The sequence below is a fragment of the Scyliorhinus canicula genome, chromosome 1, assembly GCF_902713615.1.
Source record: "Scyliorhinus canicula chromosome 1, sScyCan1.1, whole genome shotgun sequence".
In the NCBI taxonomy this organism is placed as follows: Eukaryota; Metazoa; Chordata; class Chondrichthyes; order Carcharhiniformes; family Scyliorhinidae; genus Scyliorhinus; species Scyliorhinus canicula.
In genome coordinates, this window is record NC_052146.1 from 204,768,184 (window position 1) to 204,783,439 (window position 15,256).

General features: G+C 43.5%; 1 protein-coding gene across 2 annotated transcripts in view; it reads left to right on the plus strand.

The window, feature by feature from the left end:
- Positions 1-333: 333 nt before the first annotated feature.
- LOC119971165 (1-phosphatidylinositol 4,5-bisphosphate phosphodiesterase beta-1) overlaps positions 334-15,256 on the plus strand; it is a 983,652-nt gene continuing 968,729 nt past the window's right edge. Inside the window, exons 1-2 of one of the 2 annotated variants that reach the window (XM_038806377.1) lie at positions 334-812; positions 3,432-3,509. In XM_038806377.1, the coding sequence (XP_038662305.1) occupies positions 714-812; positions 3,432-3,509 (177 nt within the window). In that variant the 5' untranslated portion in view covers positions 334-713. The remainder of the gene's footprint in view (positions 813-3,431; positions 3,510-15,256) is intronic. The other variant, XM_038806362.1, reaches the window with a different exon arrangement.

A 15,256-nucleotide genomic window follows, 5' to 3' on the forward strand; every position in this document is an offset into this window, starting at 1 on the left:
TTTATCAACTGCTAAATAGGACTTCTGGTACAACTGGATTGAAAGAAATCCGAAATCAGGGCAGTGTAACTTCTGAATGCAGCTGTTAATATTTACCCTGATGGTAAATTATTACGCCTCATTTTGTTTCGTGCAGGTGCGGGCCACATATATTTAGAGGGGCGTGTGGGTAAAATCCTCCACAAGTTAAAAGATGTTTTGGAGGAACTGGTGGTATCTTCTGCACTAAGTCTGGGATGCTATTGGTTGTGACAATGGCTGTTAGCTAGGAGTCGCTGTACACTGTATCCATGTGTACCTCGTGTGTGTGTCTGAGAGAGAGAGGGGGAGAGAGAGAGAGAGCTCTGCTGAACGTAGAGGCAGGCACTCAGTAGCTTTAAAAAAAAATAATGTTGGTCTCTTTTGCCCGTGGCGTCTCGGGAGCTTCGATGCAGTTTTCAACGCTCACCCTCCCTTCAGTGACTGAGTTCCTCTCCCAAGACTGTTGAGGAGATAGAGAGTGCCTCACTTGGCTATCCCAGTATAAGACTAGGCTGTTTTTATTTTGATGTGTGTGTGTGCATGTGTCACTGATTCAGTTAGCTGGGGAAATAGAGGATTTAAAAAAAGGGGGGAACTGATATCTGAATTAGCCTTAGTATTTCTGAGTGTGTTCATTGTTGATTTTAAAAAAAAACAATTTATTGACTTGAAGGAAGTTTAGATGTATTTAAATGGCTGGGGCACAGCCTGGGGTCCACGCTCTTCAGCTCAAACCTGTCTCCGTGCCTGAAAACGTAAAGAAGGGGAGCAAATTTATGAAATGGGATGATGTGAGTATTGATACCGAAATAACCAAGAGGGGGGGATTATGAAACTGATGCTTTATTTGGAGGCGATTGCTGTGGTAATTTCATTTCCGAGTTCAAACTGGATGTAAATATTACAGGATGCCCCCCTTTTAGTATTATTATTATTTTAAAATAATCCATGTGTTCTTTCCTCTCTGTACATTGGGTGCAGCAGCAGTTGCTGCCTTTGGGGAGGCAGCGGGCATCTCCTCTCACCTAGAGGGTGCGAGCTCGGAGCTGTCTCTCCGCAATCTGTCCCCGCTCCCGGGGGTGGAGCGGGTGAAAGGGACGCGGGCTTTAAAAATAGCTCCGTGGTCTCATGTCAGCAGCAGCAGCAGTGTGAGTGCACCGGCCTCGACCCACCCTTGTGTGAGCTCCACGGTCTGCATTGCACCCTCCATCCAATTCCTCCCCGCTTCCTCCACTTTCCATGCCTTTGCTCGGGGGAGGTGTTAATCTCTGTTTATCGCTGCCGAGCCGGCTCACCTCCATGCAACTCGTGTCTTTTTTTGCAATGTGTGCGGAGTGCCTGCGCGACGTTGAAGGAGCTTTGTCTTCTGTGCATTTCAGTAGACTGGCGATCAGATCTCTCGCTGGAAATATACGACCAGCTATGTGTATTAGAGCCTATGTGTACTTGTGTCGGTGTGCCTTTGATCTGTGTATACTTAAGTGTATGTGTGTGTCTTTGGATGTGTCTACTAGTGTGTGTCTTTGGCTGTGTCTAATAGTGCGTGTGCCTTCGGTCTGTGTACACTTGTGTGAATGTGTATTTAGTCTCTGTATACTTGTATGTATGCGTGTCTTTGGTGTGTGTATACTTGTATGTATGCCTTTGGTCTTTGTATACTTGTGTGTATCCTTTGTGTATACTTTTGTGTCTTTGGTCTGTGTACAACTTGTGTGAATGTGTCGTTGGTCTGTGCATATTTGTGTACATGCTTTTGTGTGTGTCTTTGGTCTGCGTATACTTGTGTATATGTGTATGTGTGTCTTTGGTCAGTGTATACTTGTGTATATGTGTTTTTTGTGTCTGGTCTATGTGTACTGTGCATGTGTGTCTGATCTTTGTATACTTGTGTGTATGTGTTTGTGTGTGTCTTTGGTCTACGTATACTTGTGTGTATGTGTGTCTTTGGTCTACGTATACTTGTGTGTATGTGTGTCTTTGGTCTGCGTATACTTGTGTGTATGCATTCGTGTGTCTTTGGTCTATGTATACTAGTGTGTGATTCTTTGGTCTGCGTATACTTGTATGAGTGCAGCTTTGGTCTGTGTAGAATTGTGTGTGTTTGATGTATGGATGTGTATTTCTGTGTGTGTGTTTGTATGTCTGTTTGTGTGTATTTGAGCCTGTGCATGTATGTGTCTGCTCTGCTGGTCTGTGTGTGCGCCTCTGGGTTTGTGTGGATTTGAGACTCTGTATTATGGGTCTGTGTGCCTGGAAGTCCGACCTGATGAAAGATGAACTTTCGCTCTCTACAAATGCTGCGTGATCTGACTATTACTGGCATATTCTGTTTTGATCTCTATTTGAGCCTGCCTGTCTCGGGTCTATGTGGATATGAGTGTGTTTTGATGTGTGTGTTACACTGGGTGGGATAAATGACAGATATGGACCACACTGATTCGGCTCAATGATAATCTCCCAATATAAGATGCAATATAACAGTCAGCTTCCCACAGCTCACTCAGCCGAAATGAGGCAAATTATGTTGTGTGTCTCTGAGATTCGGAAATCTGAAGTGCAATAATGCTTTCACAAGTGCATTCACACTCGCATGTTTTGTGTTATTATGCAATCCAAAAAATCCAGTCTGGTTATTTGAGAGGAATTTGGGGGTTGGAGAGAGCTTGAAGAACAAGCCTTTTTAAAAAGAAATCTGGAGTGGGTGATTTTAAAATGACCACAGCAGCTTTAAGAGCATGTTTATATGTCTAGGGTCACTAATCAGTCTCTTGATAACATCGAGTATATTCTTGCTGCCCTGCAAGAGCATTCACGTTTACAAATGGTACGAAGATGAGCACCAACCGGAGAGATTAAACCCATCAGCAGGTCTGAGGGTCGAACATCTTTCTGACCACTTGAACAAACCACCCAAGACACACACACACGCGCGCGCAGCCACCCTGGCAAAAATTCTTACAACATATCTTGTCCCCGCTAAAGTAAAATAGAAACCAACAATCAATAAATATTATTCATTGAAATTGGAATGCAATTAACACTTGCTATTTAACTATCATTTTATTGAAGACTTTTATGTAGCTTAGAGCCACTGACGCCAAAATCAATTTGTGTTCAAAATATCCCAGGAATATCAGAGGCATTAACAATGTGAATGCTACTCAATGTGGTGCGCTTAAAAGAAAAATGACAATAACTTGCTTTTAGACAGTAAATTTAATGCAATAATATGCCTGAAGGTGCTTGGGGCAGGAGCTTTACAACTGCAAGAAGTGTAAATGTGATTGCTCATGTGACATGCTCTTTGAAATTTTCACCTAGGGAGGTCATTAGTGTTATTCATTAACACTTTCAAAGGTTACATGGTCACAATAAGTATCATGACTTTTTTATAAAATCCTTGTTGCCAGGACTCCACGACTGTAACTCCTGTTACCTTAAAAGTGGATCCGCAGGGATTGTTCCTTTACTGGACAGATCAGAACAAGGTGAGAATTTTTATCCCAGTTTATACAAGGACTCTGTGCAGGTAAGCAAAGGTTCATTAATTTATGGACTTGTGGCAAGTAAGGAAATCAAATAATCTGACTGCATAATCATTTTGGAATCAGACTGCAGATCCGTTGGTCTAAAGCATGTATAGACTTAGAAGTATGAAAAATTAGGGGCCTTTGCCATGAAAGATTAACTGCTGAACTATTTGCTATATAAATATTTTTTTTCCCGCCACCAACAAGATTAGGGATACTTTCATTTCCATCCTGCTTGAAAGCCTGTTATAATATTGTGCAGGAACAGTGTTGATTGTCCAGCAAATCACGCCCATAGACTCAAAGTCTGTCAGACTTGAAGCCCTAAAATAGAAGCAAACTGGCTGTTGGGGAATGTGGAGGCAAAATAAAAACAGCTGAGAGGCCAGGCATTCTGAAATGGTCAGCTTTCAACCGTTATGATTGCTTTAAACCACATTGTATTTGGTCTGCAGAAATGGAGCTTTTTGTTTTAAAATGAGAGGAGGAAATGTGCGGTCAACTGTTCATTCCCCAAAACATCAGGGCAGCTTAATGTTTCTAGAAAGACGGGTTAGCTGAGGTCAGATCAAAGGGTAACCCTGCAGACGAAACCTTACTTTTATTCTCTCGCCCTCATTCAGTTGTTGACAAATAGTTCACTTTCTCACTTTATTTCTAATTCCCACCGTTAATCCTCATGCTTGTTCATTACTGGCCTTCAGTTGTTGGGATAGAATAATGATCTTGTGGCAACAGTGTAAAGAATGAGCATAAATCGTGACTGCAACTTTTGAAAACATAGATATCTAACCACAATGCAGTTAATTCAAAGCACAGAGCTTTAAACTAATTGGAGGGATCTGTGAAATGTAAAATGATGGTTTACTGTTTCTATTTTTACACTCTCAAATTCCTGCCATTGCGGAAGGAGGATTTTGCCTCTTGGGAGACTCGAGCCAAGATATAGGGATGTCCTTAGGCTGCGAATGAAAGCCCTCATTTAGTTGATGAACTACAAAAAACATTGAAAAGTATTTTGGGGTGGGGAGGGGGTGGGGCTACATGGGTGGCACAGTTGCCTGACAAAACCTCTCTTCCCAAAGAATTGACGGATCAATGAACAATTTAAGTTTTTGATCAGCCTAGGGTCAAATGCCACTTGCACCCCTGTTACCTATTGCTTCTAATCACTTCCACAGATAAACAGAGGAGTCTTTCTTTTAAACTCAAGAACAAAAATAGAAAAACCATGAACAATGAACATCTGAATTAGAAATTAATCTCAATGCAAATGCAAAGTAGATTGGTTGGCAAATCAATAATGCCAGTCCCATCATCTCATAAATTAGGAGAGAAACTCTTTTAGAGATGTGTTTATGGCTCATGAGTTGCTTCGTTTTCCCCCAACCGCAAACCAACACAGACTGGCACAGTTGATTTGTAAAGTGGCTGATTTAATTTCTAACAGGGGTGAGAGCTGAAAACCCCATTGAAAAATCCTGCCTGTTATAATAATAATAATATTGTCACAAGTGAGCTTCAATGAAGCTACTGTGAAAAGCCCCTAGTCGCCACATTCCAGTGCCTATTCGGGGAGGCCGGTACAGGAATTGAACCTGCGCTGCTGGCATTGTTCTGTGTTACAAGCCAGCTGTTTAGCCCACTGTGCTAAACTAGCCCCTTTGTTAGCACCAACCCCATGTTCTCACCATGTTGCGATACATCTCAGCTTAAGGTTATGGTGGCAAGTGATTGGAATGACACCTAGACATCTTTTAAGTTTGTTTTATTGTTTATTTTTTGTTAGGTCTATTAAAAAAATAGGGGGCACCCTTGTCTGAGGGAAACCCCAATGCCTCCTTGTTGGCTTATTGGAAAAAAGCTTCAAGGGCGATCTCATGCAACTTGCAGTCACAAGAATCCGCATTGCATTCTGAGCATGTGGTTTCCCTTTTAAGAGCTGGAAGGTGTTGGCACTGTGGGGAGGAATCACAACAAAGCTTGGCAGAGCTGGTCCGGCCCTCTTTTCCTTTGGCAGCCAGCACTAATGGCGCAGACCTAGGCTGAGGATGTTATGGGACTGGGATGTCGACAACGTGCAAGTTTGGTTTCCATTGGTCAATGGAGGTTGATGGCGAAATGGACACCATGTTTGGTTGTGGTGTGCATGGTGGTTCATTGACCAGCCACCCACCCTCCTGAAATTTAAATGTTCGTTATTTGCTTTAACCCCTCAACCCGGTGGGGTAGGAGGTGTTTAGGGGAGGCGCAGGTGAAGGGAGGACAAAAACACCTCTTTACCTATTCCCACTCATTACCTGTCAGGTAGGGGAGGGGGGGGGGGGGAGAGCACGAGAGAGAGAGAGAGAGTGAGAGAGAGGTATTGGTCCAGGTGCATCATGTGACTCTTTTCAGAAAAGAAAATACATGTTGAGATTTGATCATTCAGTAGCACAAATATGAATACGGTTTAACTTTACTGAGAAATATGCATCTCTTTGATTAGATTTGCAGGAGTTGGCATGTCTGGAAAATGAAGGGTTATGGATAAAAATGCTGATGGTCTTCATATTGCAGATTGCTGCTGCTATTTTGCATTTAACTAAGTTATTATTTGATAGCAAATAGCAGATTGGTTGGTTGTCAAAAATATTTATGGGATCGATCAGCAGGCTTGCAAATGATGAGTTTCTGTATTAGTTTAATGTGTTGTAGGAGTGCAATGATGTGAGCATTGCTTTCGGTGAGGTAATCTGTTTTAGCCTTTAGCCTCTGGTCAATTGGTGCCATTTTAAATTGAGTAGAGTACTTTACTTTCCTTCAGCTGCTCAATAGAATTCTTCTTGTGTGAGCTACAAGACAAAGGTTCTGATTTTGTAGCTGGGGATTTTTCAATTGTCAATTTCTTAATGTCTGGCGAGGCCGCGTCTCTGCACACCTGAAGGAAATGGTGGAAACTGAAGGGTACAGCAGGATACAAGAGTCAACCTGTGTGGTGCATGTTGCCTCTGCAACTGACAGCCAGTTTAGTCGATCACATCAGCGCATTGATGATGGATGGATCAATTAACTATTGTGGGATTCCACTGAGACTTTCCTGCGGATAAATTGAGTGCTAGGTCTGTGCGGAGATCAATCAATATAAGTAAGAACTTTCAAGCCAAACTAAAGGAGAAGCTGCACTGGAGTCTCTTTTTGCCATGCATGCAGTCTCCCTTGCACAGACCCAGGACTTGGGTAAGTGAGACATAAGTAGATCAACCATTTAAACTGGACCTGCCATATAAAGTCTGTGGCTACAAGGGAAGGGCAGAGGCTGGGGATACTGCGATGAGTTACCCACATCCTGACTCCCCAAAGCCTGTCCAGCATTGTCCAGGCACAAGTGAGGAGTGTGATGGAATATTCTTCATTTGCCTGGATGAACGCAGATCCAACAGTACTCACAAATCTTGATACCATCCAGGTCAAAGCAGCCCATTTGGCTGGAACCCCATTCATCACCTTAGATGTTCACTCCCTCCACCACTGATTCACAGTGGCAGCAGTATGCACCATTAACAAGATGCACTACAGCAACTTGTCATCAGCACAGAGCTCTGGTAAGCTTCTCCCTGCTTGTCTAACTAGTTCCAGTGATCCATCAGTCCAGAGTGCCCAACTCTTGTCATCATGGGCTGCCAATGAGTGCTGCTGGGCCCCAGGGAGCGGGGAGCTACAGATTTAACTCAGTATTCTCATTAATTTGTAGGTACCAAGAAACCAAGAAACATGAGATCCAAACAGATCTAATGTGGTCTAGGATTTATCCGCTCATAAACAGCCCTTTCCAAGTGACTATATTAAAAAAAGCAACTAAAAGAAACAAAACAGAATTAAGTTGACTTAGCTGAGCTATAGATTGGATACTCCTATGATGGAGCCTTGGTAGGTGAGTTACCTCGATCCAAGTGAGAAAATTCATAGGCTACTAATGAGCCATGCTAGCTTTCAGTCACCAGCATTACTGCCGACTTGTCTGTCTCCGGCCACCAAATCAGACATCAGTCTTGGTTCCAATGTTCCATCGCCGACCTTGATATCTGGACTAGAAAGGGATATTGTTTGACCCACCCATTCCAGCCCCATAAATGACATCATCACTCTGTAAGGGCTGGAATCCATTTGCAAAATTTTACTGCAGAAATCAGAAAAGCTGAGTGGTTTATGGATAGATATGAAAGCAATTGACTAGAATGTGAAGCACAGCACAGCACAGGATTTGTACTACAATACTCTGTACAATATGGGGCCTCACGGTGGCATGGTGGTTAGCATCAATGCTTCACAGCTCCAGGGTCCCAGGTTCGATTCCCGGCTGGGTCGCTGTCTGTGTGGAGTCTGCACGTCCTCCCCGTGTGCGCGTGGGTTTCCTCCGGGTGCTCCGGTTTCCTCCCACAGTCCAAAGATGTGCGGGTTAGGTGGATTGGCCATGCTAAATTGCCCGTAGTGTAAGGTTAATGGGGGGATTGTTGGGTTACGGGTATACGGGTTACGTGGGTTTAAGTGGGGTGATCATTGTTCGGCACAACATCGAGGGCCGAAGGGCCTGTTCTGTGCTGTACTGTTCTATGTTCTAATACATGAACCAGTATTGTTCAGACTACTGAGGTGTTCTGTCAGGGCATCTTTCCAATATTACAACAGTAACTAAACTTCAAAATTACTTCACTGACTTTAAAGCACTTTGGAATATCTAAAGGTCATAAAAGGTGCTGTAGAAATGCAATTCCTTTCATTATATTGGTTTTTGACATTTGATAATAAAAATATAAGCAATCAGGCACATTTTAAAGTTCCACTTTGAGAAATGCATGACATTGGAATATATTTGTATTTTTGTTTGCTCACATGTGTATCAAATTAATGATATGGGATGAAAACTCAGTATAATTATGTGTAGTACGTGTTATTCTTGTTGGTGATGTGGTACTGGGTTTATTTATGTGTTGATGGTAGATTATTTGCCGGAAGTTGACAACACCACGTGATCACACAAAAATCAAAGCCAGTGATGCCCAAAGTACCTACATATTGTAAGGTATCCATTTCCACATTCCCCCACCCCCGCTCAACCAGAATCAAACCTAGCTCTTGCTTAAAGGAATTCAATAAGTTGTCATCCACTATAGCCTGTTCCAGAAATGAACTGTTCTCTGGGGAAATGTGCTCCATCCTAACATCTGACACCTAACTAAGATGTGGCCTTGTTCAATAAAACGTGGTGCTTCAACCTCCCGTAACTGCTTGATTACAATGGACTGTCAACTGGAACAAATTGGGGTCAACAGCAACGATTTGCATTGATTTGGTGCCTTTAACGGAGTAAAACATCAAAAGGCCCTTTGCAGGAAGATTATCCAATAATACCTGACACATAAACACAGGAAATATTACGACAAGTGACCAAAATCTAGATTGGGGAGGTAGGTGTTAAGGAGTGTTAAAAAAGGAGGAGTGAGTGAGTGGTAGGGGCAGCGGAATTCGGTTAGTCATTTTCTCTTTGGTCCATTCCAAGTAAACCAGTTGTTCCTGCACCCGCAAAGAATTCCGGGGCTGTCCAGATAAAGCGGACACTAATGTAATGGCGTCTGCCCTAAAATCTATCCCATCGACACCTGCCCCGCCAGCTACACCCAAAGTCGAGTTACACTGAGTGCAGATTTTGAGACCAGTATGTTTTTCCTCATCCTAATTTGATTCCTACCTTTAAAAACAAATTGAATTTTATTAGTAAACAGCATACCTTTGAGGAAAAGTGATGCAAGGGGTGCATGAGGGAAGGAAGCATATTGTCCTTGTGAAGAGTGAATGGGAGTGAAGGGAAAGTAAATGGAGGGAGAATGATGTGGTAAGAGTGGAGTGAAGGAAAGGAGAGGAACCAGGCAGCTCATTCAAAGGGCAACAGTTAAGAGTGGTGTTGGGAGTGAATAGAGGTAGTGATGGGAGCCAGGTGGTAGAAAGTAGAGGGAATAGTGGTAACATGAGAGGGTAAATGCTGGAAAATCTCAGCAAGTCTGGCATCGGACTCGAAACGTTAGCTCTTTTCTCTCCCTACAGATGCTGCCAGACTTGCTGAGATTTTCCAGCATTTCCCCTTTCGTTTCGGATTCCAGCATCCACAGTAATTTGCTTTTATAACATGAGAGAGTAGAAGGCATGATCGGATTGGGAGAGCATTCAGGATGGTGAGGAGATCTGCTGAGGGACATATGTTGCCCACTATCCTTTTTGGAAAATACTGCCGACCGCCACTCTCCGCCAAGCATTACCTAACCATCTCTCACCCAAAAGGAGGAAAATGTAAAAGACAGTGGGAGAACTTGAAGGAGACAGGACAGGGAGGGAAGCAGAAAAAAACACTAGAGAGAGAGAGAAGAGGAGGAGAAATAGAGATTAAAAAACCGAAGGAGGAGAGAGAAACCGCAACATGACGATGAGTGAGATCCGTATGAGACCATGCTCTTCATTGTATCCCGTGTTTGAACTACAGGAGGTTCTCTGATATATAATTTACCTACGTGGGTAGCTTAGGTACTCATCATGGAAGCAACAGCCAAAAATATTCAAAGAAGCAATCCTTATGAAATAATTAGCTGGGCCACAAGGGAATGAATGATCGTAAGATCATCAACATTATTAACATAATGCATTGTGGTCTGGCATGAGTACAACGTATTAGTGAAGGAGTGTCACCATCTGTAGCTCTTTTAAGAGAAGAAAAATAATCAAAGTTACAAAATGTTGCCATCTGCACCTCTTAATGTTCAGATAACCAATTTACTATTCATCACGGTCCTTTTTACTGGGCACCTCCCCCCACCCCATCACTTTCAAACACCTTAGTGGAAGGCAAAGGACTGAGATATTATCGGGAAATTGTTTTGGGAAAATTGGGGAGCCTTCGTGCACACTGGCAAAAATCATAAAATGGTTGTTTAATAATCTAAAGTGCTCTTGTCATTTGAGCTGCATCTGTTAGAGGAGGGTGTTCTGCACTATTAACTTCCATAACTCCAACAAAACTGTTCCTCTGGCGCTATCATCTGCAGTATTTCAATTTACATCTCCCAAGGTGTGCTTCTAAATATCCTCGCCCACATCATCGACAGAGAGTTAAAGCTACCTTTTGTTGTTTTGGCTTCTTAATGGACCGTTGCCGACAGACATTTCAGAAAAGAGATGAGAAGCTACCTTCAGTGAAATGAGTAAGGTAAATAGCAAAGGGGTGGAAAGTTGGCAACATCAAAGTACGGTGTTTGTTTTTCTGGATCTTTTCCAGAGAGCTGTTGAAATTCATTGCAAGATAATGAAAGAAATAAACTCTAATATGATCATTGCAGGTATTACATCCTGCTAGTTTCCTTGAAAGCTCTATTTGCAACAACAACGTGTATTTATATAGTAAGAAGTCTTACAACACTGCTTCTTCCTCAGATGGGAGGAAGGAGCAGTGCTCCGAAAGCTAGTGTTTGAAACAAACCTGTTGGACTTTAACCTGGTGTTGTAAGACTTCTAACTGTGCTCACCCCAGTCCAACGCCGGCATCTCCACATCATGTATTTATATAGCACCATAAAAGGCTTCAAAAGAGGATTATTTGACAACATTTTTAGGTGAGTGAGTAGTGGTTTCAAATCAGGTGCAGTCAAATTGGCCTATCACTTCTCCATAACCTTTTCTGAATAGCAAATACACTTGCCAACTCTGTGCGACTCACAAAAGGAGCTTGTGCCATTATCACAGGTCTTAATATGATATGGAAGCAGGTTATTTACCTGTTAACTTTAGTAACTGTCAGTGGTAACTTGGCTCCATTTGTAGTTCGGTATTGATTGCGAATAAATGCGCATTGAAGCAAATACGTCAACTTTGTATTTGCACATTACCTTTTCTCATTGCTAGATATTGGAACAATATATTGATATGGGAGAAAGGCTTTAACATTGAAGAAAAGGGAGAATCAGTGGAACTAAGCACTAGAAGTGACATGTACATGGTTTCAATGTCTGGTACCTGTTGTTCACATAATATAAGCATTTACACTTTGGCTTCAGTGAACAGGCCATTTGAAGGGTTAGGTGACATGAATATTGCTGGAAAGAAATACAAGTTACTAATGCTTTTCATCTTACACACATCAGGATAAACACAAGAATGCTTATCTCCATGAAAATGCCTCAACCAATTGAAGTTGACCAATGCACACCCTTCCATCCTGCAGTATAAATTGTTGCAAGTGTTTGAAATTTGATGTTCTTTTGTTTGTCCTTATGAGAGCAAGACAAAAAGCTTCAGTGACTTGTCTCTCTTTTCACCAAGATTCATTGTATTCATTGTATTATCTAACAGCTGTTTGGTTGCAAGACAGGCATTCGAGGCTAGAGACCTGAACACTCTAGCATCAAACTGTTTAAATATTCAATCCTCACAGGTCTGAGACCGTGCAGGTTCATTTCATCCACAAATAAGACATAGGAAGTCTTTTTGTTCTGTTTGTATTCCACTCATATAATGCTCAGTCAGGCATTTGATTCAAAGTATGGAAGAATATCTGATGGCAAGGACATGATTTCGGCACTTCTGCATTAGACAAGACAGCAGAGCTGCCTCCAAAGGTTCAGAACCCCAACGTTTGGATTTATTTGACACGCTGTCTCCAGAAATAAGAAAAGAAAACATTAAATATAAAGAACTTGCCTTCATCGATGACTTTCCCCAGTTCTGGATGTCCAGTGTTGATGGTGAGGGGGTCTTGTGGCTCAGTGAGTAGTTTCACCGCTAGAAGCTCTGGGTTTGAGTCCCATTCAAGGACTTGACAGCCAAGGAAGTTGTGTTCATAACGTGTCCAAACAGTTTGAGTATCATCCTGCAAAATTCTTCCAAACACGCCACAGTAAGAGTGAGAGAGACTCCCGGTCAGCCATGCTTGATGCAGAGTGGCACCTCTCAATCTATTAGCCTCTGGCAACAGGCTAGTGGCCTGTTCCAGGGATAACTGGCTATGGGAACAGGTAAAAGCCTGCCTTGTGCGTCGCCTGATGCGGGAAGAGAAACAAGAGCTTCTGTTGGCCATGCCTTCAGCTGCCATGACTCTAAGCTCTGGAATTTTCTCCCTAAAATTGTCCGCCTTGCTCCCTCTTTCATCCTTTAAGATACTCCTTGAACCCTGGGCGTGATTCTCCGCTCCCCACGCCGGGTGGGAGAATCGCGGGAGGGCCGCTCTGGCACCCCCCGCGATTCTCCCACCCCCCCCAAAATGGAACGCGACACGCCGTTCAGAGAATCGGCTCACGCCGTTTTTCCCGCTGACCGGCGATTCTCCGGCCAGGATGGGCTGAGCAGCCTGACGACCCCGATGGGTTCACGCCGGCGGCAACCATACCTGGTCGCTGCCGGCGTGAACATCGCGCGACAGGTAAATGTGGGGCCTGTGGGGGGCGGAGAGAGGATCGAACACCACGGGCGTGCTCGTTAGGTGACTGGCCCGCGATCGGTGCCCACTGATTGTCTGGCCGGCGTCTCTAAGAGACGCACTCTTTCCCCTCCGCCGCCCCGCAAGATCAGGGCGCCACGTCTTGCGGGGCAGCGGAGGGGAAGACGGCAACTGCGCATGAGCGGGTTGGAGCCGGCCAACCTGCGCATGCGCGGCTGATGTCACTTAGGCGCCGCCAGCCGCGTCATTCTCGGCGCGCCGCTTTGACGCAAGTGTCAAGGCCCGGCGGCCGAGTTTCTCGCAACGCCGCTCCTAGCCCCCCGGAGTGGGGGGGGAGAATAGGGGGCGAGGAGCAGCCTCCGACACAGGAGTGAAACACTCCGGGTTTCACTCCGGTGTTGGCCGTTGCATTGAATTTCGCCTCCTATCTCTTTAACCAAACTTTTGTTCCTAACCGTAATCTGGACTAGCTGCCATATTTTGCATTATAACACTCTTTTGAAGTATGGCAGGATGTTCCATTATATTAAAAATGCTATATAAATACAAGCTACTTTTGTTGAAAGACATCTGACTGTATAATTCATCTCTCTTTCCTTCTGAACAAGTCGACTTCTTCCCCAAATCAACTCATCAATGTCATAAATATCGCAGCCTGATGATTTTACATGTTATAGACTCCAAAGCTACTGCAGTAGATCTTTATTAATATTTAAACTTTACTCTCTACCGTGACTGTCAAAGAACAATCAAAGTCATTGCCCACATTGATATTTTTGTAATTATTTAGGACAGCTAAGTTTTAGGGTTTTTCAACTCGTGGTGCAAAATGTATAAAATGATAGAAGCAGTAATAAAAAAGAACAGATGGAGAGGGGTAGAAAATTGCAAGTTCTTCAAGCTCTCTCTGGAAATGGCTGACATGAAGCAATTAATCACTTGTTGTCTGTGTAAGACAACAGTTCTGTGTTGCGCACACATGTAGGTTGGGAATATTGCTACGGAAACACATCAACTTATATTTATTTTGCACCTTTAATGCATGAAACATCCCAAGGCCCTTCGCAGGAGCATTATAAAACAACATATCAGCCCTGGAAGGAAATTTAATTCAGAAGACCAAAAGCTTGGTGAAAGATGGTTATGCTTTAAGGCATGTTGGAAAGGAGGAAAGAGAGAGGGAATTCCAGAACTTGGGACCGAGGCAAGTAAAGAATCAGACAGCAAAGGCAGAGTAATTAAAATTGGGAAGCACCAAGAGGCCAGAATTAGAGGAACGCACATATCGCAGGAGGTTTTGGAACGACGTGAGATTACAGAAATAAGGAGGAGCCAAAGAAACAGAATATTGACTGATTGAAATCATGCGCAAACATTAATTCCAGAATCAACAATTCACACACTTCAGGGACAGCCACATTGTATGGTTGGCAGTAAGAATGTATCTCTTTTGGTCTGTTTGTCTTTTTATTGCACTGATTGGCATGTCCACTCTACCACAATTAGTTGTTTACATTATTAATTGTAACCACATTATAGAACATAGAACATAGAACGATACAGCGCAGTACAGTCCCTTCGGCCCTCGATGTTGCACCGACATGGAAAAAAACTAAAGGCCATCTAACCTACACTATGCCCTTATCATCCATATGCTTATCCAATAAATTTTTAAATGCCCTCAATGTTGGCGAGTTCACTACTGTTGCAGGTAGGGCATTCCACGGCCTCACCACTGGATTCATGCGGAAATTTGATATACATTGAAATCCTCTATCATACACATACGTGCGTGTGTGCAAACATACACGTGCTCACACACCACACGCGTACATACACAGATTGTCAGCAGTCCCTCAAAATCGAGGATGATGCCGTCAGACTTGGGTGAGTTTTCAAATGACTGAGGAGCCCAATTCTGGATCCACAAGTTCTTCTGCAGCGGGGGGGAGTGGAATTCACAGCCTTGGGTTGGCTTCCCTCTCCTTCCTCTGCTGCCGCCATTCAGCCTTGCTGTCAAATTGCTGAGCCTCGAAGTGGCTCATGCCTTGATGGACCAAGTGGAGTCATGCGAACGGTCCACAGTCTTCTCATCCCAGTCAGTGGTGTTAATGCCCCCGTATTTTACGGCGGCCTTGAATGTATCTTTATACCTTTAGAACGTAGAATATACAGTGCAGAAGGAGGCCATTCAGCCCATCGAGTCTGCACCGACCCACTTAAGCCCTCAATTCTACCCTATCCCCGT